The sequence below is a fragment of the Pseudochaenichthys georgianus genome, chromosome 7 (assembly GCF_902827115.2).
Source record: "Pseudochaenichthys georgianus chromosome 7, fPseGeo1.2, whole genome shotgun sequence".
Classification (NCBI taxonomy): domain Eukaryota; kingdom Metazoa; phylum Chordata; class Actinopteri; order Perciformes; family Channichthyidae; genus Pseudochaenichthys; species Pseudochaenichthys georgianus.
In genome coordinates this window covers 37,338,376-37,360,910 of record NC_047509.1, presented here as the reverse complement: position 1 = coordinate 37,360,910, position 22,535 = coordinate 37,338,376, and the positions used below count along the sequence as shown (strand labels likewise).

Genomic DNA, 22,535 nt, shown 5'->3' with positions numbered 1-22,535 from the left:
GAGTGGAGCCTACAAACATGAATAACAATGCAATGAGTATTTACCTAGCCATGCATATATTTATTAGGTATAAATACGTTTCAAATGACTGAGTCGAGTCAAATAATATGCAATAAAATGCTAAAATACTAAGTAAAACATTAAATGAAAAAACATCACCTTGCATTTTGACATTACTGAAATGATTCACTGGCTTTCAAAAAGGTTTCATGAAACAATAGGTGGCAGATACAATATTTTTTAGTAATATTGTTTATTTTCTGAATTTGTATCTGGTGGCTTTTCCCATGGGAAGTAACTCTTTATTGCAGACTCTGACTACAGGTGCTTGGGTCCCCATTGCAGACCTTAAACTTCAACACGCTAATGACACACACAAGTCTATAATATTACGAGGCACTTTAAGAGGCCGTAAAACAAACACGCCTCTGCTGAGAGCGCCAACATTTAACACACACAAAATGTTTAGTAAATGCCTCCAAATAAAGAAAGATCCTTTTACTGCTATACATAAACAAAAGAATGTGTAGCTTATTTGTTCATGAAGGAAGATTATTTGAAATATTGGGATTGTTCATTTGTATCTTAACAGTTGTTTTAGAGCCATTTCACCCTGCTACAATAGATCTGTGTACATGACTATATAAAAGGAGGTCAGTCAACATTATCAATCAAAAGGTTTTACAAGCAAGCACATTATAAAGGCCTGAATCTAACAAATACTACAGATACTGCATTTTTTTTCAAATAGACTTGGAAACTGCAGAGAAGTTGAGAAGGCAGATGATCTTTAGAAACAACTGACTCTGACATTTGTTCTTTTTGAATAAGGACATTGTTCTCGCAGACAGAACAAAGCTACATTAACAATCAGGCAGCTCAGATATTTGACTGGAGTTTACAGACCGATACAAGTGTTATTTCAAAACGCTTCTGGATTCGGTTAAATTGGGGTTCAGTATTACATCGAAAAAGGGAGAAGTAATGAAATGTAAAAGCGGAAACACGAATACTGTATATCCACAATAGGCGCATTCACACCGCAGTACTTTTCCCACAAAGGTTCATCAGAACTTAGTTCATGAGAACTCTTTAGTTCTTATGAACTAAGTACAGATCGCGTTCACACCGGAATAAATCCCTGGGGGAGGATTACGGTACGTCCACACAGCAGCTTTTCAAAAATCTTGAAAATCTTGGAACTGGGCGTGTCTGACAGCTTGGGGATTTTTGCGAGCAATGCGACCAACAACCAATCACATGAATCTCCCGCCCCCAGCCATACAAAGCAAAAAACCCCGGGGATTTTATGCGAGCATATATATATAGATATAAACTCCCCAAACAGGCGAAAACCTACCAGTTTCACCCACGTCTCTGCCACCTCCCTCCATGCCTGGTTCCCTCCGGTTTTGTATCCCGTTAATAGTTCTGGTCGTAAAGAACCGGGTGATTTGCTACCGTCATTCTCGTTTGGAATATGAGGAAATGAACTGCGGTCTGGGTTCTCCCTGCTTACACGCGGTTTGATTGGCTAAGCGCTTCTACTGTCAGATTTGCATAAACGTGTTTGATTGGCTGGCACTTCCAGCTCAGCTTCAAAAGTTGAACATTGCTCAACTTTTGAATCCTGGAGATCCTGGACATCCTGGAAATCTTCGCTTCGCTCCCCCATAATGCAGTTCGGAGAAAAGCGAGGCAAAGTGACGTCATCCCCATTCAAAGTCAATGGGCAGAGAAGCGTTGAAGTTTGCTTCTGAAGCTGCTGTGTGGACGTACCGTTACGGCCCCTACACACGGCGGCGTGCGTTGCCGCTTGGCGGTGGGCGTGTCTTGAGCTTGGGAGTCAACGCGAGCAACACGACCAACAACCAATCACATGAATGTCCGCCCCGGACATACAAAGCAAAGCATTCATGCTACATCCATGCTGGCTAAATATACTGTCTATGCTTGCTAGCTGTCCATTCAAACGAAATACACTGGATATAAACTCCCCAAACAGCGAAAACCTACCAGTTTCCCCCACTGTCTTTGCCACCTCCCCCCATGCCTGGCTCCTCCGGTTTTGGTATCCCTGTCTGTAAAGAGGGACTGGTCATAGAGTACCGGGTGATTCCCTACCGCCACGATCATTTTCTCCTCCTTTGTTGACATATGGGAAATAACTGCTGTCTGGCTCTCCCAACATACACGCGGTTTGATTGGCTAGTGCTTGTACTGTCAGATTTGCATACGAGGGATTTGATTGGCTGACGGCTCCGTCGAGGCGGTAAAAAGTAGAACATTGCTTTTGCAGCGAGCACCGCGAGAGAAGCTACGCTTTGCTCCCACAATGCAGTTCGGCGAATCGTGACGTCACCCCATTCAAAGTGAATGGGCAGAGCGTTGAAGCGGCAACGCACGCCGCCGTGTGCAGGGGCCGTTAGGCAAATTAAGCCGCTGTCGTCACTTCTTCTTCTTCTTCTGCTTTGGGTTTACTGGCAGGCCGCAAACCACTTCACGGCGTATACATGGCGCTGCTGCCGCCCAAAGTCCCCGGCCGGAAGTCCCCGGCCGGAAGTCCCCGGTCGGAAGTCCCCGGTCGGAAGTCCCCGGAGTTGGGGAAGGCTTCAGTAGAAGCTGCTGGGAGTCCCAGCAGCTTCTACTGAAGCCTTCCGAGTAAATCGCCAGAACGCCAACACCTCCTCATCTCCACCGCTCCCATGTTTTATTTTGTGTTGCCATAAGTTAGTCTCTCTGCGTTTCTGCGCTGGGCTAATGCTAATATTGCTAATGCGAGGATAATAAAATGGCGGCTTCACAAAACTTTTTGGGAGTTTTACGGGGCGTGGTTTGCAATCCGCCCAGCCAATCGGACATAGGAACCTTTTTCTCCCACGAAAGTCCCTGCTCTCTAGCAGGGATGGAAAAGGGGGTGAAAAGGTTCTCATGAACTAATTTAGTTCCGGCTCTTTTTGGTGTGAACGCAACATTTCGGAACTATATCGGAACTAAAGTGGGAAAAGTACTGCGGTGTGACCGCGCCTTTGTGTGTGTGTGTGTGTGTGTGTGGGTGTGTGTGTGTGTGTGTTGTGTGTGGTGTGTGTGTGTGTGTGTGTGTGTGTGTGTGTGTGTGTGGTGTGTGTGTGTGGGTGTGTGTGGTCTAGCATTACTATACTTGTGGGGACCTAAATCTGTTTACATAGTCACGTGTGGGGACTGGCTTCCCTTATGGGGACAAATTGGAGGTCCCCATGAGGGGGATCATTCATTTTAGGGTGAAGACTTGGTTAGGTTTAGGATTAGGGTTACGGCCCGTCCACACAGCGGCGTGCGTTGACGCTTCCCCATTCACTTTGAATGGGGTGACGTGTGTGTGTGTGTCTCTCTCATGGGGTGGGGCCTTGAAGTAAACACTGCAAACTCCAATAAAGTGTAAGAATGTAAGAAATGTCAATACCATTTCCTTTAGTAGGACTTGCTGTCTTGCCAATGTTACCTCACAGCACTAGCCAAGTCAACACCATTCCCTTTCATCTCCTGTCAACACTGTACATCGGATCAGGCCTGTGGATTTTTATATCCCATTTTAAAAAGACGTTTGTGTAAGATGTGGACAGAATTTTGGTTTACAACATTTACAAAGTAAATGTACTTTTGACCGAAAGTGAAAGGGTTACAGTGTTCACGTTATGTCAAGATGTCTATGTATTGTGTAGCGGCGATATCTGAAGTAAAAAGGCTAAGCGACTAGCACCAAACAGTACTGTATTTTAAAACCACCTGTACATAGAGAAGTGATAGTGAGTCAATAACATGCATATCCATAATGGACTTTTTAACGGCAAAGTTAACACAGCTTTAAGGGACCGTTTAGCCCAAAACTCACACCTATTTTTCTTTTGCCCGTAGTTCTGTTTAGCAATCTAAATTGTTTTGGTGAGGTGCGGCAGGTTGGACATATTTCAAGTAGCGAATTCGGCCTTCTCTCCAATATAATGTAACTCGATGATCATGTATCACCGTCCAGAAGGAAGTGGGCAACTCTGCATGGATAGAGATGTAAATAACTAGATTCCTGTCATGCTAGCGAGCTCAGGTGAGCCTCGCACTGTCATTTACCCACTGTCTCAGGTCTTTGTTCCTTTTGTGCAGTGCTTGAATTGGAATAAAAAAAGGTGCCAGTACTCTAAATCAGCAACTGTTTCAAGTCAATTTATTTATACCGCCCAAAAACAAGAACTTGGCTCAAAGCCATAGTATATCCTATAATGCTGGCGTGTTTGTCTCTTTACTATGTATTTTAGAAAGGCTCACTGTACTTAAACAACATGACTCACTCAGGGTGCATCTGAGATTATAGGGTTAGTGGGGAGTGGATCTAACACAAGATGTTGTTGAAAGCATCAATCTGGTGCACTTTGAGAGCGACATGAAGAGATCTATGGATACATCTCTCAACATCCAGATGAAACAGAACTGTAAAAAGATTTTCTATTTCTTTATTGATATTTTACAAATCACTCCCCTTTTCAACTCTATTCTTGTTTTACTGCCATATAGTAGGCCTAGCTATTTCTTTGTTAGTGAGTTACTCAGATGAGTACCAGGAGACAGCGTTTGGTACGATTGTGGTGAAGGCATCTGAGTTAGATGTATTTTGAACCGAAATGTCTACAGGCAGAAGATGGCATATATTTTACAGGGAATTCCAGCCAATCTCTGTTTTGAAACCATGAGCTGCAAAATGAGCGCCTCGCCCCACTGTACAGGCGAGCTGGGAACATGTTTAAATATACCTGGACAGGCTCTGTTTTGCCGAGGGTCCTCTGGCACTGCGGGCCGCCGAGGGTTGGCGGTGTTTGGCGCGGACGGTGTTTGTGGGCGACGAAGACTGCTGCTCCGGGGGGAAGGCGGCGGCGGCGGCCCCTCATGACGCATCTACTGAGTAGGCCTACTGAGTACCGCCGTACCGGCACCGTGTAAGAAGTAACGGTACCAGATGGGTACAAATCAGAAGTCCCGGCCCAATTCAAGCACTGCTTTTGTGTTCATAGACCTCCCTCCATCCACCCTATTCAACAACTCCTCATCAACATCGCTGTGTGTCTTACTCGTGAATCTGCGCTTTGCGAGAAGCCTCTCGTCGTCCCATTGAGCACGAGGACTTGGAGGGCGTATTCCTGACCGGAGTCCAGTCCTGCCACCGTGGCCCGGCCCCGTGTGGTGGTCAGCATCAGCTCCGGCTGTGGCACCTCTGTGAGAGACGAGAGATAGAGTTGAGAAATGACTGGATGGCATTAAGTCCAAAGGGAAAGTGAGAACTTGCCTACTCATTGCAGAATAGACACGATAACAATCAACAAAGCATGCCAATAAGCGTTACACACATACATCAGATGGACATCCATAGAATATCATAAATATAAAAGATACACAGGAAACTCTTAAATTGTCAGTGGTTTACAATAAAGACACGAATAATGTAAACCTCAAAATCACAACATAAGGGCTGAAGGTTTTACCTTCAAGAGTCCAATAGCCTCAGGGAATGTAATCTCTTTCAAAATGTCCCAAGTGTTTTTAGGAAGCCAAACTTATTGTTAACATAATCTCCGATGAGCCATCTTTAAGGTTTTATAAAGATATCTTTCTATTTAGGATCAAGGAAATGTAATGCTTTCATATTTGCTATTGGTTACCAGGTCATTTATAGCGGTAGCTTCCCATATTTCCCTCTTCTGAAGTCTATGATATTCTTTTTCCACAACAAAGCTAAAGGCTATCATGCTGCGACGTCTTACAAGATCAGACACCTTCCTCCTGTATGCTGATTCCTCATTTGTTAATTACCAAAACGCTGAATCATCAGCACATGTAAGGATTTGATCTGAGTCAGCGTAGGTAGAGCAATCAGGAATACAGCAGCACACCTGGCTCGTCCCCATTCTTATTGTCGGTGGGTTAGAAAGATGTAACCACTTTATTCAAGTCCTGCAAGTTTATTTTTGATATGACCTTAAAAGTGTATCCTTTAACCTTTTCTTATTTATGTTAGTTATTATGTTCCCTGCATTCCCCAAATGTTTTTATGATACAATAATTGCTTCAGTTGTCTACTTGCTCTCATATTATTTGTCAAACTAAATGTTTCAACATATTTGAACACAACATCTTCTTTTAAAATCATATCCGATGATAAGTGATAAAGTACTGAAGGCCACCGTCTGCTGGCCCTGGATGCGTGTGGCAGGTCCTGCAGGTTTCAACAAGTGAAATGTAATAGTTTAATTACACTTCAAGCCTTTTTCAAAACCACAATGGTTGTGTATCACATCGACACCACCTTTTCATCCTCGTACTGCCCCCCTCTCCCAGAACCAACACCTTCTCACGCTGACTGAATTCTTTCTCTAAGCCCCCCCCCCCCCCCTCGGTGTCCTTCTTTGAGACATGCCTGGACTTAATGGCACAGAGAGGAATGGCAGATAAGAGGGTGACAGAGAGAAATCAATGTTAAAGATGAAGTTAAGAATCACAGATGTGAAGGTGGAGGTTCTTATCAAAAGCATCACCTGGGAAGCAACAGAGCAGTCTGGACTAGCGGGAGAGCAAAGGCACTTTCACACCTCATGACATGTCCACACAGGAGAAGAGGAGATCAAGGGACTGTGCTGGTTCACTCAGTGTACGATCAGATTATTGGCTTTTCCTGCTAATACATCTTTGGATTCTGTAAATACTTTAATGACATCTCTTGGTATTCCACATGCAAGAATAAAGATTTCCCAGACGTCGAAAACCCTTTTCCCAGAAGGATGATCTGATGTTGTAATGCTGCCTTTATTCCTTTCCTATCTCCCCTTTGTATACGCAGAGCCAGAGGCAGATGCTTCTGATGGCAAGCGGGAGAATCAAAGGCTGTGTGAAGTCGCTTCCTCATTCACTACTCCCTTTACAACCAATGCATGCTTCGTTAGTGTTTGTTTGTTTGTTTGTTTTTCCAGAAAATGTACAACTAACACTTGCAGTCTGAATATCGTTGTTATTTTAAGAGCCGAGGAAGTCTCACCTGAGATGGGTTTCACTCTGACTTTGTAGCCCTGAACAGGTCCGTCGGCCTCCTTCCATTTCATCTGCAGTCTGTCCTCAGACAGCACCGTCAGCTTAAGACGACCTTGAAAGTCCAAGAGACAAAGGGAGACAACAACAACAACAACATGAAATCAGGTTAATTATGTATGTGTGTACATGCTGTGTAGTCCATGATGTGGGTCAAGAGGAAGAGACAGTTGCAGGCTTTTCAAAGATCAAAGAAACAAGCTGTGAAGCTCCCGTTCTAAGACGGCCTAACCCCTCTCGCTTCCTTCTCCCTAAATCAAATCTGTGTCTTGTTTCGACTTCATCTACATAATTCCCAGCAGGGGCTTCCTAACAAGCAGCGTCTTTCATGTTTTTATCCTCCCGCCCTCCATCCACCCCTCTCTCCAGCTGGCCTCTCATCCATCAAAGCATGCCCTGTCTTCCCGTCTGCTGTAGAAACAGGAAGGATGCTGGTTGGAGACTGGAGGGTCAACGGTCATGTCAGAGGAACAGCACAGAGTTACAGTGTGTGAGGGTGTTTTATGTACTATGTGGCAGGGTGGACAAGAAGATGAGGGGGGGACGGGAAACGGAAGCAAAGAAGACAAGAGGAGTGTAGACTTGAACAGCATGAATCACAGAACTGTGTCTTCATCGCTTCTGTGGACGTATGACCCTCAACACTCAACACATTCTTTTCTGAATAGCATGTGTGTGTGTGTGTGTGTGTGTGTGTGTGTGTGTGTGTGTGTGTGTGTGTGTGTGTGTGTGTGTGTGTGTGTGTGTGTGTGTGTGTGTGTGTGTGTGTGTGTGTGTGTATTTGAGCCAGGGGCCTCTAGAGGGTCCTCATCTTCTTGGGAGCCTGGCAGAAGATCAGAAAGGGTCTGGTGGGAGTTGTACTGACTGGGGTCAAGGTCTAACAGACCCACTTACAACAACAACTCCTCCACACAGGCGGGCAGATCTGCAGGCAAGTAGAGTAGCAGTGTTGTACTTCCTGGTGGGTGGGGTACGAGTAGCTGGTTGCAGCCATCATTCTTTAGTTCAGCATTGAAATAATTTGACATTTGAGGCCAATTGCTTCTTTTAATGAAATGTAGGAACCGTGAATAAATAGAACATTCTTAAAACATGTCATAATGATTGAAAAGCACCACACTGTGATATACTGTTCTTATAAACCAACATGTATTTTAATTATAGCCTGATTAATGAATACCAAGCATTCAAGTTGCAATTTTCATACATTTCTCTTAATCAATTTATCCAATTACACTTTTGTCCTGTTCTACATTTGTGTTCACTTTTCATGTTTAGCAGACGTATCATTGAGTTATACCCAAACAAGTCTTTTATGACCTTTGACCTCTTAATTCCGTTCCTTAGATATTGTGGTTATGAGAATGTGACAGACATGAGCTCACAGTAACCTTGTAGAATCGAATGAGAAGTGCGGTTGCCGTAATTAAAAATGCCGGTCAAAACCTGCGTTATGGCGTAATGCAACATAATAGTAATCATCATAACTATTAAGGTGAAGAATATGACATATCAAATGTGGATTATTGTAATAATATACATGAAATGATTGTTTTATGTAAAGTGTTATGACATCATTTATGCTTACATTAATGGTAAGAGGATACCATTAGCTAGCAAGCTAAATTAAGCTTTTCCCTAAACTATACAATTTCACAACATTTTACAATAAGTGTGTGAGATTGTAAGACATTGTGTTCGCTAAACTGAGTTGTGATTAAAACATGTGCAAATAACTAACTAGCTAGCATCTCAAGTAGTCTTTATCTTTACAAAAAAAGCTGTGGGCTACGTCCTTCCTTTACATTTAATTTTCTCAAAAGAAATAGTGGTACATAATAACAGATATCTCATGAACTTCCCCACTCAATCTATCAAGACCCGAGCAGTTCTATTAGAAGTCCAAGGTAAGGCACGGGCCGGCGCATGTCGCTCAAAGGAATCCATCGCCATATGAACTTTGTCCCTTAGAAAGTAAAAGTCAAGAGGCACAACGTGTCTCCTCCCTTTGGATAGGTCTGAGGAACAGGGGTAGGAAAAGAGAAAGAAGAAACAGAGGAAGAGAGGCACAACGTAAATGCACTCTCCTAAAATAGTTTGAGGGAAAGGGGCGAAGAAATACAAAGTAAGAAGCTGAAATTAAAAGGCACCACATTGCGTAAATGCTTCCCCTTAGAATAGGGTGGAAATTATGAGAAGGAGTTTCGGCGCGCTATGCATGGGGCCCCCTTGAGGGGGTTCCCGACATGTCGTTGCAGTAATTAAAGGGTGTTTCATGTTGTCGTTGCTGTGGACCTTCTTAATCTTTTTTTATTTATTTATTTTATTTTGAAATGTTTACGTTTATTCTGGTTTGTTTTGTGTTTGTATCTTTTATTTTTAATTAATTAATACATTTTATGTTTTGTGAGCCATCATACTGTATGTATCATGGCTCACAAAACATAAAATTGGCTTGAACTAGTGGGAGAAATGACACTGTTTGTCTGTAGCCAATGCCTTGAACCTCAGCAAAAATGGCATTAGAAGCATTAGAAAGTCAAGGTAAACTTGCGGTCTGCAATGCGTGTCACGCTCGCGCACACAAGTAAATATATATGCACGTTCATTCTCACAACGCGTCAGACACAAGAAAATATACATTAAAGGGGACCTATCAGGCAAAATGCACTTTGTGATGTCTTATATACATAAATATGTGTCCCCGGTACGTCGGGGAACTCACGCAGCGTCAGAAAATAAAACCCTCTCTTTTCCTCCGTACCCAAATCTTTTAAAAACGGGTGTACAACGAGCGGATACAGATTTGCTGCCGATCTGACGTCAAATCGGCAGCGGACCCACAGACAATTGCTATCAGAAACACTGCCTGACGTGTTTTGGACGTAATCTCATCTTTGTTTACATTAGCAAGCCTCGCTAACACTCAGAGCTAACCTGTACTGGAGAGCACATGTGTTTAAAAAGCAGGAAATAAAAAAAGGAACTCACCTTGTGATAAACCTGCAAGAGTAAAAGCATTTGAGCTCCATACTGTTTCAGAAATAATCCTTGATGTGGTTTAGAACAGGATGGCGTTTTATCACAGCAGAATTTAACTTTATCTCCGGTAGAATTCTGATCAGGCATTAGCACCGTCTCCTCTTTTTTTTTTTTCAAGCTAAGGACCCAAAATCCGCGTTTCTCTAACAGGGCTGCAAAAGAGCGGTATGAACAGTGGCATGGCTACAATGGGTGAACTGTTTGGTATTTTAAGCAAAAAACTTCACAGACATGTTTAGTATAGGTATGGCCCTACAATATATGTTTCCAATACAGCATAATAGGTCCACTTTAATTTACATCAGAATCAGAATTTTTTTAATTTTTTTTATTATTATTCTTTTTTTATTTAATAATGGGACACAGGGTTTGGTACGGATTGATTTGCACTTCGGTCCGGATCCGGACCTTGGTCCGGAGTTTGAGAAGCCCTGTACTACAACAACAAAACACAGATATTTTTGATAGACTTCACCATCCTCTCTAGCTGTGTATGTGAATATTTGCAGTAATAAGAAGTTATATTTGTGATGAAAGCACTTTACCTTGGCCATAGACCCCTGGGGACAGCAGCAGGAAGACACTGAGCAGGAAACACAGCATGAGCCAGAGAGATGATGATGTAGCATGGAGGTGAGGAGACATGAGTGGAGCCTACAAACATGAATAACAATGCAATGAGTATTTACCTAGCCATGCATATATTTATTAGGTATAAATACAGTTTTCAAATGACTGAGTCGAGTCAAATAATATGCAATAAAATGCTAAAATACTAAGTAAAACATTAAATGAAAAACATCACCTTGCATTTTGACATTACTGAAATGATTCACTGGCTTTCAAAAAGGTTTCATGAAACAATAGGTGGCAGATACAATATTTTAGTAATATTGTTTTATTTTCTGAATTTGTATCTGGTGCCTTTTCCCATGGGAAGTAACTCTTTATTGCAGACTCTGACTACAGGTGCTTGGGTCCCCATTGCAGACCTTAAACTTCACACAGCTAATGACACACACAAGTCTATAATATTACGAGGCACTTTAAGAGGCCGTAAAACAAACACGCCTCTGCTGAGAGCGCCAACATTTAACACACACAAAATGTTTAGTAAATGCCTCCAAATAAAGAAAGATCCTTTTACTGCTATACATAAACAAAAAGAATGTGTAGCTTATTTGTTCATGAAGGAAGATTATTTGAAATATTGGGATTGTTCATTTGTATCTTAACAGTTGTTTAGAGCCATTTCACCCTGCTACAATAGATCTGTGTACATGACTATATAAAAGGAGGTCAGTCAACATTATCAATCAAAAGGTTTTACAAGCAAGCACATTATAAAGGCCTGAATCTAACAAATACTACAGATACTGCATTTTTTTTCAAATAGACTTGGAAACTGCAGAGAAGTTGAGAAGGCAGATGATCTTTAGAAACAACTGACTCTGACATTTGTTCTTTTTGAATAAGGACATTGTTCTCGCAGACAGAACAAAGCTACATTAACAATCAGGCAGCTCAGATATTTGACTGGAGTTTACAGACCGATACAAGTGTTATTTCAAAACGCTTCTGGATTCGGTTAAATTGGGGTTCAGTATTACATCGAAAAAGGGAGAAGTAATGAAATGTAAAAGCGGAAACACGAATACTGTATATCCACAATAGGCGCATTCACACCGCAGTACTTTTCCCACAAAGGTTCATCAGAACTTAGTTCATGAGAACTCTTTAGTTCTTATGAACTAAGTACAGATCGCGTTCACACCGGAATAAATCCCTGGGGGAGGATTACGGTACGTCCACACAGCAGCTTTTCAAAAATCTTGAAAATCTTGGAACTGGGCGTGTCTGACAGCTTGGGGATTTTTTGCGAGCAATGCGACCAACAACCAATCACATGAATCTCCCGCCCCCGACATACAAAGCAAAAAACCCCGGGGATTTTATGCGAGCAATATATATATATATATAAACTCCCCAAACAGGCGAAAACCTACCAGTTTCACCCACTGTCTCTGCCACCTCCCTCCATGCCTGGTTCCTCCGGTTTGTATCCCGTTAATAGTTCTGGTCGTAAAGAACCGGGTGATTTGCTACCGTCATTTCTCGTTTGGAATATGAGGAAATGAACTGCGGTCTGGTTCTCCCTGCTTACACGCGGTTTGATTGGCTAGCGCTTCTACTGTCAGATTTGCATAAACGTGTTTGATTGGCTGGCACTTCCAGCTCAGCTTCAAAAGTTGAACATTGCTCAACTTTTGAATCCTGGAGATCCTGGACATCCTGGAAATCTTCGCTTCGCTCCCCCATAATGCAGTTCGGAGAAAAGCGAGGCAAAGTGACGTCATCCCCATTCAAAGTCAATGGGCAGAGAAGCGTTGGAAGTTGCTTCTGAAGCTGCTGTGTGGACGTACCGTTACGGCCCCTACACACGGCGGCGTGCATTGCCGCTTGGCGGTGGGCGTGTCTTGAGCTTGGGGAGTCAACGCGAGCAACACGACCAACAACCAATCACATGAATGTCCCGCCCCGGACATACAAAGCAAAGCATTCATGCTACATCCATGCTGGCTAAATATACTGTCTATGCTTGCTAGCTGTCCATTCAAACGAAATACACTGGATATAAACTCCCCAAACAAGCGAAAACCTACCAGTTTCCCCCACTGTCTTTGCCACCTCCCCCCATGCCTGGCTCCTCCGGTTTGTATCCCTGTCTGTAAAGAGGGACTGGTCATAGAGTACCGGGTGATTCCCTACCGCCACGATCATTTTCTCCTCCTTTTGTTGACATATGGGAAATAACTGCTGTCTGGCTCTCCCAACATACACGCGGTTTGATTGGCTAGTGCTTGTACTGTCAGATTTGCATACGAGGGATTTGATTGGCTGACGGCTCCGTCGAGGCGGTAAAAGTAGAACATTGCTTTTGCAGCGAGCACCGCGAGAGAAGCTACGCTTTGCTCCCACAATGCAGTTCGGCGAATCGTGACGTCACCCCATTCAAAGTGAATGGGCAGAAGCGTTGAAGCGGCAACGCACGCCGCCGTGTGCAGGGGCCGTTAGGCAAATTAAGCCGCTGTCGTCACTTCTTCTTCTTCTTCTGCTTTGGGTTTACTGGCAGGCCGCAAACCACTTCACGGCGTATACATGGCGCTGCTGCCGCCCAAAGTCCCCGGCCGGAAGTCCCCGGCCGGAAGTCCCCGGTCGGAAGTCCCCGGTCGGAAGTCCCCGGAGTTGGGGAAGGCTTCAGTAGAAGCTGCTGGGAGTCCCAGCAGCTTCTACTGAAGCCTTCCGAGTAAATCGCCAGAACGCCAACACCTCCTCATCTCCACCGCTCCCATGTTTTATTTTGTGTTGCCATAAGTTAGTCTCTCTGCGTTTCTGCGCTGGGCTAATGCTAATATTGCTAATGCGAGGATAATAAAATGGCGGCTTCACAAAACTTTTTGGGAGTTTTACGGGGCGTGGTTTGCAATCCGCCCAGCCAATCGGACATAGGAACCTTTTTCTCCCACGAAAGTCCCTGCTCTCTAGCAGGGATGGAAAAGGGGGTGAAAAGGTTCTCATGAACTAATTTAGTTCCGGCTCTTTTTGGTGTGAACGCAACATTTCGGAACTATATCGGAACTAAAGTGGGAAAAGTACTGCGGTGTGAACGCGCCTTTTGTTCAAACAGCTTTACCAACAACGTAATGTGCAGACATGAAGAAGCTGAATGTGAAACACATTGTCCTCCTGTTTAATCTCATATCAAGTCACATTATAGATTAATTTCTCCATATGCTGGGAGTTAAAGGTGGGGTATGTCATTTTGGAGAAACCAGCTCGAGTGCGCTAGAATTTGAAAATACACAACCGCTTCCTTACAGAGCCCCTCCTCCAACACACACGAACATGCACATGACCAACAATGAGGGCACGAGATCAGTTTGTGCACAGATGGAAGGCTGACAGGCAGGTAGGCCATCCAGTTATTTTAGCCGGGCCGGCTCAGATGATTGGTCGTGCTTTTTACAGTACCACGGCTTCCACAGATGACATTTTTTAATGGATTTTTTGTCAAAGCACTTAAGATATTCATTGCTATCGGGATGTTAAGAGCATTCCATGGAATATAACAAAAAGTGTATCTGAAATAAATTACATACCCCACCTTTAAGTGTCATTACATCTTCGCTGTTAATCAAATAATCGTTTATTTATTTGCTGTTATTATGTCCTCCTTTCTGAGCCTACTTTTACTTGAGACCTTATGACTGGAAAGACCACCAGTGAAGAACCTATAAAAGAAACTCCTAGTCTGCCTAAAGGCTTTCCGACTTCCATCATCCATGCAGTATGTGAGGATGGACTTTAGAGCTCTTTATGTAACGTTTCTTATGTTTTACATGTACCTGCCTGTCTATGTTGCCAGCTCTAAGTTGACACTGTACAGTAAGTGAGTTGCATGTCGTGCGTACCTACAGTATCTCTCTGCTGTCAGACAGAGAAGAAAAGATGGGTTTTGCTGAGAGGACTGTACAAAATGCAGGATCTGTTTGGTATTTTGAAAAGATATATATATTTATATAGGTATGGCCCTACAATATATGTTTCAAATATAGCATGATAGGTCCACTTTAAGCAATTCAAATCAGGACATCAGCACTTTTGTTTGGGCTGTATTGACTGAGGCACCTTTACCACTGCTGGTCTTTTGAGATCTGAATTCACCAATAGGAATATCTGCTTTATTTTACCGAAAATAAAATAATGGATTTCTTGTCTTTGCATTACTTCACAAAGAATCATGCGCACCACTTTAAATATTGTGTTGTAGAGATGTGCGCATAAGTCTATTGAGAATAAGACATTTAGCATGAAAAAGCATTACACAAATGACTTTTTAACTTAATGTTGGAGAGGAGAGAGCCCTTAACATTTGTGAATCTGACAATGGAATTAATTACATCAACAAAAGTAGTTGTTTTTAACACTTATGTTGTTCTGATTTTTTCACATAAGAGCAGCCTCGAGCCAATGTCATTACTTATTTGGTGGTGTGCCTTTGGAGTGATCTCACTAGACAACAAAGACACCACCACAAAATAACTTCAACTTTAGTTTAGTGGCTTCCTGTGAAGTTGAGAAAAAACATGTGCAATATGATATTTTGGGAATCAGATTTAAAAAAAGATATTAAAGCTCAATGTTGTCATCATGCTGATTGTAAAGCCTGTAAACTATATAACAGCAAACCCTCATCACATTAACATAGAGAGGCTCTAGCTGACTTGAAAATGATTGTATAGAGAATATATGCACACTGAGTAGCAGTGTTGGGCAAGTTACTTCCAAAATGTAATATATTACATATTACTTATTACTGTCTTTTGAAAGTAATAAATTACATTACAATATTACTGTCTCTGAAATGTAATGAGTTACACTACTTTTTAGTTACTTTCACCAAAATAACCTCAAAAGAATGGCTAGGTATTTTAAATGCTAAAATGTAGTTTAGTGCAGCTCATTACACATCCAGTGAAGGGCGATGTGGTTTAGCAGCATAACAACTGTGTAGGCCATTAAGGCTACGAACAACTTGTATTACACGGCTTAGTTGAATACTCGATTCTGATTGTAAATTCTTAACATGTGACACGTTGTTAATACAGTACAGACCACTGTCAAGGACTATAATGAAGGTTGCTAAGGAGGATCAAGAAAGAGAAAGGAAAAGAGGTTAAAAGATGGAGCGCTGGACGTCAGATAAATTACCAGAAGAAGGCAGACAGGAAGTAAACTTGTGTAAAAAAGTAAACTTGTGGGCGGTGGTGGCAAAGTCGATAGGGACTTGGCTTGGCAATTGGAAGGTCACCAGTTCAAGTCACCGGCAAGACCAAGTGCTACCGAGGTGTCCCTGAGCAAGGCACCGTTCCCTACACAGCTCCCCGGGCGCCGTTCAAAAATGGCAGCCCACTGCTCCTAACACAGGATGGGTCAAATGCAGAGAAACAATTTCCCCACAGGGATTAATAAAGTATATCAAAATAAAAAATAAAAAATAGGACACGGAATGGGCTCTGTAGTGTGTTCAGTATATGGCCATGTACAGGCCCGGTTCCAGAACAAAATGACTCGGGGTGCCTCTGAGATTACAGGGGGTGCAGCAGTAGCAGGTTTACATGAGCAATAGTGGCCGGCAACAGCAATGAAAACTAGCATTGATGGTCCCCAATTAACAGATTATGGCCTTTGTTATGTTTTGAAACCAAGCAAGTGAGAACATTTCAAGTGAGTTAAAAGTGCAATCCTGAAATATTTCATATACTGTAGTCCAAAATGGATTATGGCAAAGAAAAGCACAAAAGCTTAAAAACTGTACTGATAAAAGAAATGAGAACATATTGTAAATCAAGGCATATGATTTGAAACAGCTCGTGGTTTGAAATGGCAAACATTGAAAAGCAAAAGTATTATTAAAACCATGTATTAAATCATCACTTTGGTCCCATCATATACTCTGGGAAGAGAATATTTACTGTGCTTGAAAACTGGTATCACATCATCATGTGAGGTTGACTTTGTGACCTGGAGATCATTTCAGCTGCAACATTAGCTTGTTGTTAAGCTTGGGATATGAGATCTTTTTATAGCCGTTCGTGGTGAAGACATCTGTGCTATGCATTATTTTTGACACAACATTTCTACAGGCATGGCAGAATATGGCACTATTTTCACATGAATATTCTAGCCATTGTCTATTTTTATACCACGAAATGACCGCCTAACCCCACTGTACAGGCGGGTACTTGTTTAGATATACCTGGGCAGGCTCTGTTTTGCCAGTAGTATGAAAGTGATGTTAATCACACACCCACTAATAGGGAGGAATAAGGTGCTGGATGCAGTGTTTGATACAACTTTTTGTTTTAATGTATTTATAAGAATGTACTAACAGTTAGCCATACTATTTCAAATAATAAAAACTGAAGAAATGCAAGAGCAAAATAAAACATTTTTAAGAATCAATTTGGTAACACTCTTCTTCACAAACATCTTTGAATACATATGAGCAACTTACATGCATTCTTTTACAATTTGATGTTTTGCAGAATATATCGTTCTAAAAGTGTTATATACATTTAATATGAATTAATTATACATTAGGGACAACCAAAAGAGAGTGTTTAATGATTGACGCAACGATCTACGCAATAATTGCGCACATTAGCTCGTGCTTATCACTGCAATGCTTAAAAAGCCCAGAGATTTAAACTTTGTATTTAAATAGGCCTACTGACAATTGATTTTGTGTGTGCATATTTTACAAAGAGTTTGGAAACGAACTGTCCACTCTCTTCTCAGGTAGGATATTTAACAATCATTTTTTATAATAAGAAGGCACACACAAGATATAAAGTTAGCGTTAGCCTATTTCAGTCGGTTACCTGAAACAGAGCTAGTTTAACATACAATTGTTACAACTTTTCCTCGCTTTCCCCAGAGCCAGGTGAGCTCTTACCTGTCGGTGAGGTGAGTCCAAGTTATTCCTTCCCAGTGACTGCACACAACATTCCAGAAGTAGGATGTCAACTAGCAACAGTTCCGCTAAACAGTGTGAGGAGCCGTCTCCCTGCCTCAGGTTGTATCTGAACTCCGTGAAACCCGAGAAGAGAGGCCCTCCCGCTGCCACAGCAGGGGCGTGGCACCCGGGAAGCCTCCGCAACATAAAACCCTACAGAGCTAAAAAGGCTAACAAAGGTGAGGTCAGCTAACCCTGAGAAAAACCTCCAGCATATCTGCTTCTTTCAAGAACCTGTAACCCCCTGACTTTTAAAGGATTCAAACCATTCCTCATATTCCACAAACTTTGCATATTCCTTGTATATTCACAGTCTGTTCAACTCTTTTAAAAATGCACAACCCTTAAATCAACTTGATAATATTTAGAAAATATTGGTTTTGAATAGTTCTGTTTGTTCCTTTTCTACAACTTAATTTCTTTCTTTCTTTGTGTGTTTACAAATGCACCAAAGCAAATTCCTTGTATGTGTGAACTTGGAAATACATCCGATTCTATACAAGGAGCATGCCCCCGGGATCTAACACAAGATTCTTTTTTAAATATTGAAGTTAAAAGCATCAATCTGGTGCACTTTGAGAGCAACATTAGGAGATCTACAGTATATGGATACATCTCTCAACACCCATGCATATGAAACAGAACTGTAAACAGATTTACTTTTTCTTTATGGATATTTTACAAATCACTCCCCTTTTAAACTGTATGTATCTGTATTCTTGTTTAACAACTTTTTTTACTGTCATATAGTATTTTATACTAAAAGAGAATAGATGAAAATCTATTCTCTTATTTTTTTACAACAATCATATAAAGGTGTGCCTTTACCTCACTGAGCTGAGGTTATCAGAGCCTCTCAGTCTTTCAGGAGAGAGCTCTCTAAAGCCCCTCTCACACTGTCCCGAAATGGACACCCGATAACAAGATGCCCTCACGATGGCCTTACGAAGGGCACAATGGACACACGAATTCAACACGAAAATGAACCTTCGCAAGGTCCTTCGGCATTTTTTTGGCATGCCAAAGATTTTGGCACCGCTCACGAAGTTGTTGCCGGAGCCTGAGAAACTCCACCAGCGGTCATAGATGGCTTAAGATGCCCTCACGAATGGCCCGATGTTGCTACGATCAGAGCCCAATTTGAACATTTCCTTTATCGTGTGTCCATCGGGTTGTTTTATTGCACAACAAAATCATGTAAACATATTATGTAAATAACCCAATTTGTGTTCTGTGAAACTAAAAAGGATATAATATATTATTTTGAAGGCGAGTTGACAGGAAGTTGTTGTTGCTATGGAAACAACATTAAAGGTGGGGTTGGTAAGTTTCAGAAACCGGCTTTTTGTTATATTCCATGGAATGCTCTTAACATCCCGATAGCAATGAATATCTGAAGTGCTTTGACAAAAAATCCATACAAAAATGTCATCTGTAGAAGCCGTAATACTGTAAAAAGTACAACCAATCCGTTTAGCCGGCCCTGCTAAAATGACTGGATGGCCTACCTGCCTGTCAGCCTTCCATCGGGGCACAAACTTATCTCGTGCCCTCATTGGTCATGTGCGTGTTCGTGTGTGTTGGAGGAGGGGCTCTATAAGGAAGTGGCAGATTTTCTCCGGTTGTGTATTTTCAAATTCTAGCGATCTCGAGCCGGTTTCTCAAACTTACCTACCCCACCTTTAAGGAGAAAACTTAATATATTCTACATATAAAGACGGAAGAACAAAGTCTGAAAATATCAGTACAGTATCATAGTACTTTAACATAATTGTTTGTGTTACTTTCGTTGCACTTGTATGTCTTAAATGTAATGCAAATGTTGCCTTCGTGTGTGGTTCGGGGCCATCTTCGTGCGAAATTCACAATTCAATATTTGTGTCCATCGGGTGTACATTTCGGGACAGTGTGACAGGGGCTTAAAGCTCTCCCCCCCCACTCCTGCGGCCACTTACACAGTAAATTCCAATGTTAATAAAAGCTGTAAACGTTTTTTGGGAGTTTGATTTATTTTAAATTAACACAAATATAAAATTAAAACCTATAATTGCACACTAAAACCATTATTTCAAAAAAAGAACTATTTCACATAAACCTCTGGTTTTTACTGGGGCTGGGGCGGTTCAATTTGATTTTTTTGGGGGGAGGGGGGTGCGCCATAGTTTATGGGCGCTGTATGCAATATAGGCGTAGTTCTGTTAGTATAAGATAATAAGATGTACTTTGTTGATCCAAAATCTGGAAATTGTGTTGTTATGTCATTTTTTCCCCCTTTTTTTTCAGCACCCCTCCAGATTGATGCGCCCTTAGCATTCACCTATACTGCCTATATGCCAAGGGCCGGCCCTGCATACAGCATAGAACTTCTGCTATAGTGGGCCTATGTGACATGTGGACATGGTTGACAAAGTATATCTGAATGTATTGTTTTAACCCTCCTATTGTCTTCGTTCCCCCCCCCGCCGCTTACTTTGGTGTTTGCGGTCAAATTTGACCGGTCCTGTTTTAACTGCTATTACATTAACACAAAAACCATTAATCATCACCAAATTTCATTTAACACCCTTTCAAACTGTAAATATTGTATCAGACTACTGGTACACATGAAAAACTGCAGTAAATATACAAAGAATAGACACTGAACATGTATTGCGTGTGCCAGGTGTGATCCATGGCACATATGGGGGGAACACATCTAGTGTGTGTGTGTGTGTGTGTGTGTGTGTGTGTGTGTGTGTGTGTGTGTGTGTGTGTGTGTGTGTGTGTATGTGTGTGTGTGTGTGTGTGTGTGTGTGTGTGTGTGTGTATGTGTGTGTGGGGGGGTTTATCTGATCCGGATGGTTGCTAATTCCTTTTCTTTATGGAGGTCATTTTGTTACAAAGTTGACTAAATCATCCAAAATTCAATGAAAGCGGTGATCAGCAATTTGATATGTTCAAATGTCTACTGTGAAGTATTCATAAAGCCTGAATGCAATCGAATGTAAAACAAAAAAGTTATGATGGATGGAAGTAGTAAATCGGTCAGATTTGACCCGAAGACAACAGGAGGGTAAAGAGACCATACGGTTGGTTTGTAGAACATCTGGTTCAAATAAAAAAGAAGCCCACTATAATCAGCCTGGATTTCGTTTAAAAAATGTGATATCAAATGATAGTTACATTCTGACATATACCCTGATTACATGTTTGATACGTCTTTCAAATATGGCAAAGTAGACTTGATTTGACCAACTGTAGATACGCAATGTTAATTTTGTCTTGATTGAAGGTGTTTTATGAGATCTTTTGTTCACTCTAAAGTGTATGGTTAATTTACGTGGAGGATATTTCATAATCCAGCCCACACACCAATTTAACTTTAAAGAGGAAAAGAACAGCACATATCTTGTTATTGCTTCATTTTCAAACTGTATAACTGTAAGTTGTCCACCCTTGGATATCAATACAAAATGTGTATAGCTGTGCAATTGAGAAAGATAAACATGTTTTACCCCAGGTAACCTGTTTATTCGTTTTTAGACACATCCCAAAAGAAAAACACATCAGTGTCATACATGTTATAACATACTTAGAGTATGAGCAATGACTAATTTCCTCTAAAATACCCTGCAAGCACCCAGTAAATACCCTAAAGGTGACCAGGTATACACCGCTTTTCGTTTCCTAAGGGGGTATCTAATACTTAATACTTATACTAAAATATTAAATGTATCATTTGTAAGGCAATCCATTTTTTAACAAATTACAAAATGTTTCTAGTAATTTGTATTCAGTTACTCATCTATTTGACCACACCCTGGTGACCATAGTGCAGTGGCTGAACACCAATACCTTGCAGAGAAGATGGATCCATCTCAGGCACTTCTTATTCCATGAAGACTGCATTAGAGTACGCTTAAATAGTTTCAAAACAGCTGTGTTGGAAAGTAGCCATACTCTGAGGCTAAACTATAAATCTAGGCTGGCAGGTCAACTAGGTGCAGGGCTGGTAATGTCTTTTAAGTTATATTGTGTAACTCAATCGCAGTCATTGCAGCAGAAGATATGGCATTTAATGTCAAATAATTCATTTGACTCATGTATCTCTTTTATTTTGGCATCTTCCGTCCCTGTAAATCAGACATTTTAAAGTGTTATTCTGAAAACATTTTCAAAAAGTCATTCTTTCCCTGAATTTTGTACAACAATTCTATAATTTACAGAAACAAACACTGTAAATGTATTTGCTGTGTAATGGCTTTAATATCAATAACCTCAGCTACACAATCCTGGATTCCATTATTATCGTAAATAGTTATTCGAAATGAGGCTTATTGACTGCTGTCACATCGACAAGGCACATTAAGGCAAATCCATTTCACAACTCTTTACATAATGGCTAGATACCATTACGTTTAGTCTCAAACCCAGCTGCGTTTGACTTGAATTGAATGAATGCTGTTAGCAGAGATAGCTTTTAAAGTAACCATCATTACAATGATCATATTGTGACATCTTCCAATATCAATACATACACCATCATAGCATGTTATCAGGGGCTTTCTCCCACCGGTCCAGACATTGACTCATTCTTTGGCCTTAATCAGCAATTCATTCATCATTAAGGGGATTTTTGAAGAAAAAGATGCCAAATATTTCCTATTTATTTTCTTCTCAAATGTGATGGTTTGATGCATTCTTTGTCCTCTTCCTGGTATCTAAATATATATTTTTAATTGATAATGTCAATTACTTGCTGCCCTACAAACCTAATTTATCTGCATGTATTGATTTGTTTTGTGCAGTGTTTAACTCAGATCTAGTTTTT

The 22,535-nt window shown here is 41.4% G+C and overlaps 1 protein-coding gene across 1 annotated transcript; it reads right to left on the bottom strand.

Annotated features, from left to right (window-relative positions):
* Nucleotides 1-4,318: 4,318 nt before the first annotated feature.
* On the bottom strand, nt 4,319-17,745 carry LOC117448924 (collagen alpha-1(XX) chain-like). The gene is made up of 5 exons (XM_034086218.1): nt 17,666-17,745; nt 10,692-10,800; nt 7,055-7,159; nt 5,097-5,239; nt 4,319-4,333 (listed from the first exon to the last, which is right to left on the bottom strand). Exons 2-5 carry the CDS (start codon nt 10,789-10,791, stop codon nt 4,319-4,321), a joined length of 363 nt encoding a protein of 120 aa, XP_033942109.1. The 5' UTR covers nt 10,792-10,800; nt 17,666-17,745.
* Nucleotides 17,746-22,535: the final 4,790 nt, after the last annotated feature.

Excerpts from the sequence above, each read along its gene's own strand:
- LOC117448924 (XM_034086218.1), bottom strand. The coding sequence starts at position 10,791 with ATGTCTCCTCACCTCCATGCTACATCATCATCTCTCTGGCTCATGCTG. Across the intron at positions 7,160-10,691 it reads CCCAGGGGTCTATGGCCAAG|GTCGTCTTAAGCTGACGGTG; the intron begins GTAAAGTGCTTT and ends TGGACTTTCAAG. Across the intron at positions 5,240-7,054 it reads CAGAGTGAAACCCATCTCAG|AGGTGCCACAGCCGGAGCTG; the intron begins GTGAGACTTCCT and ends CGTCTCTCACAG.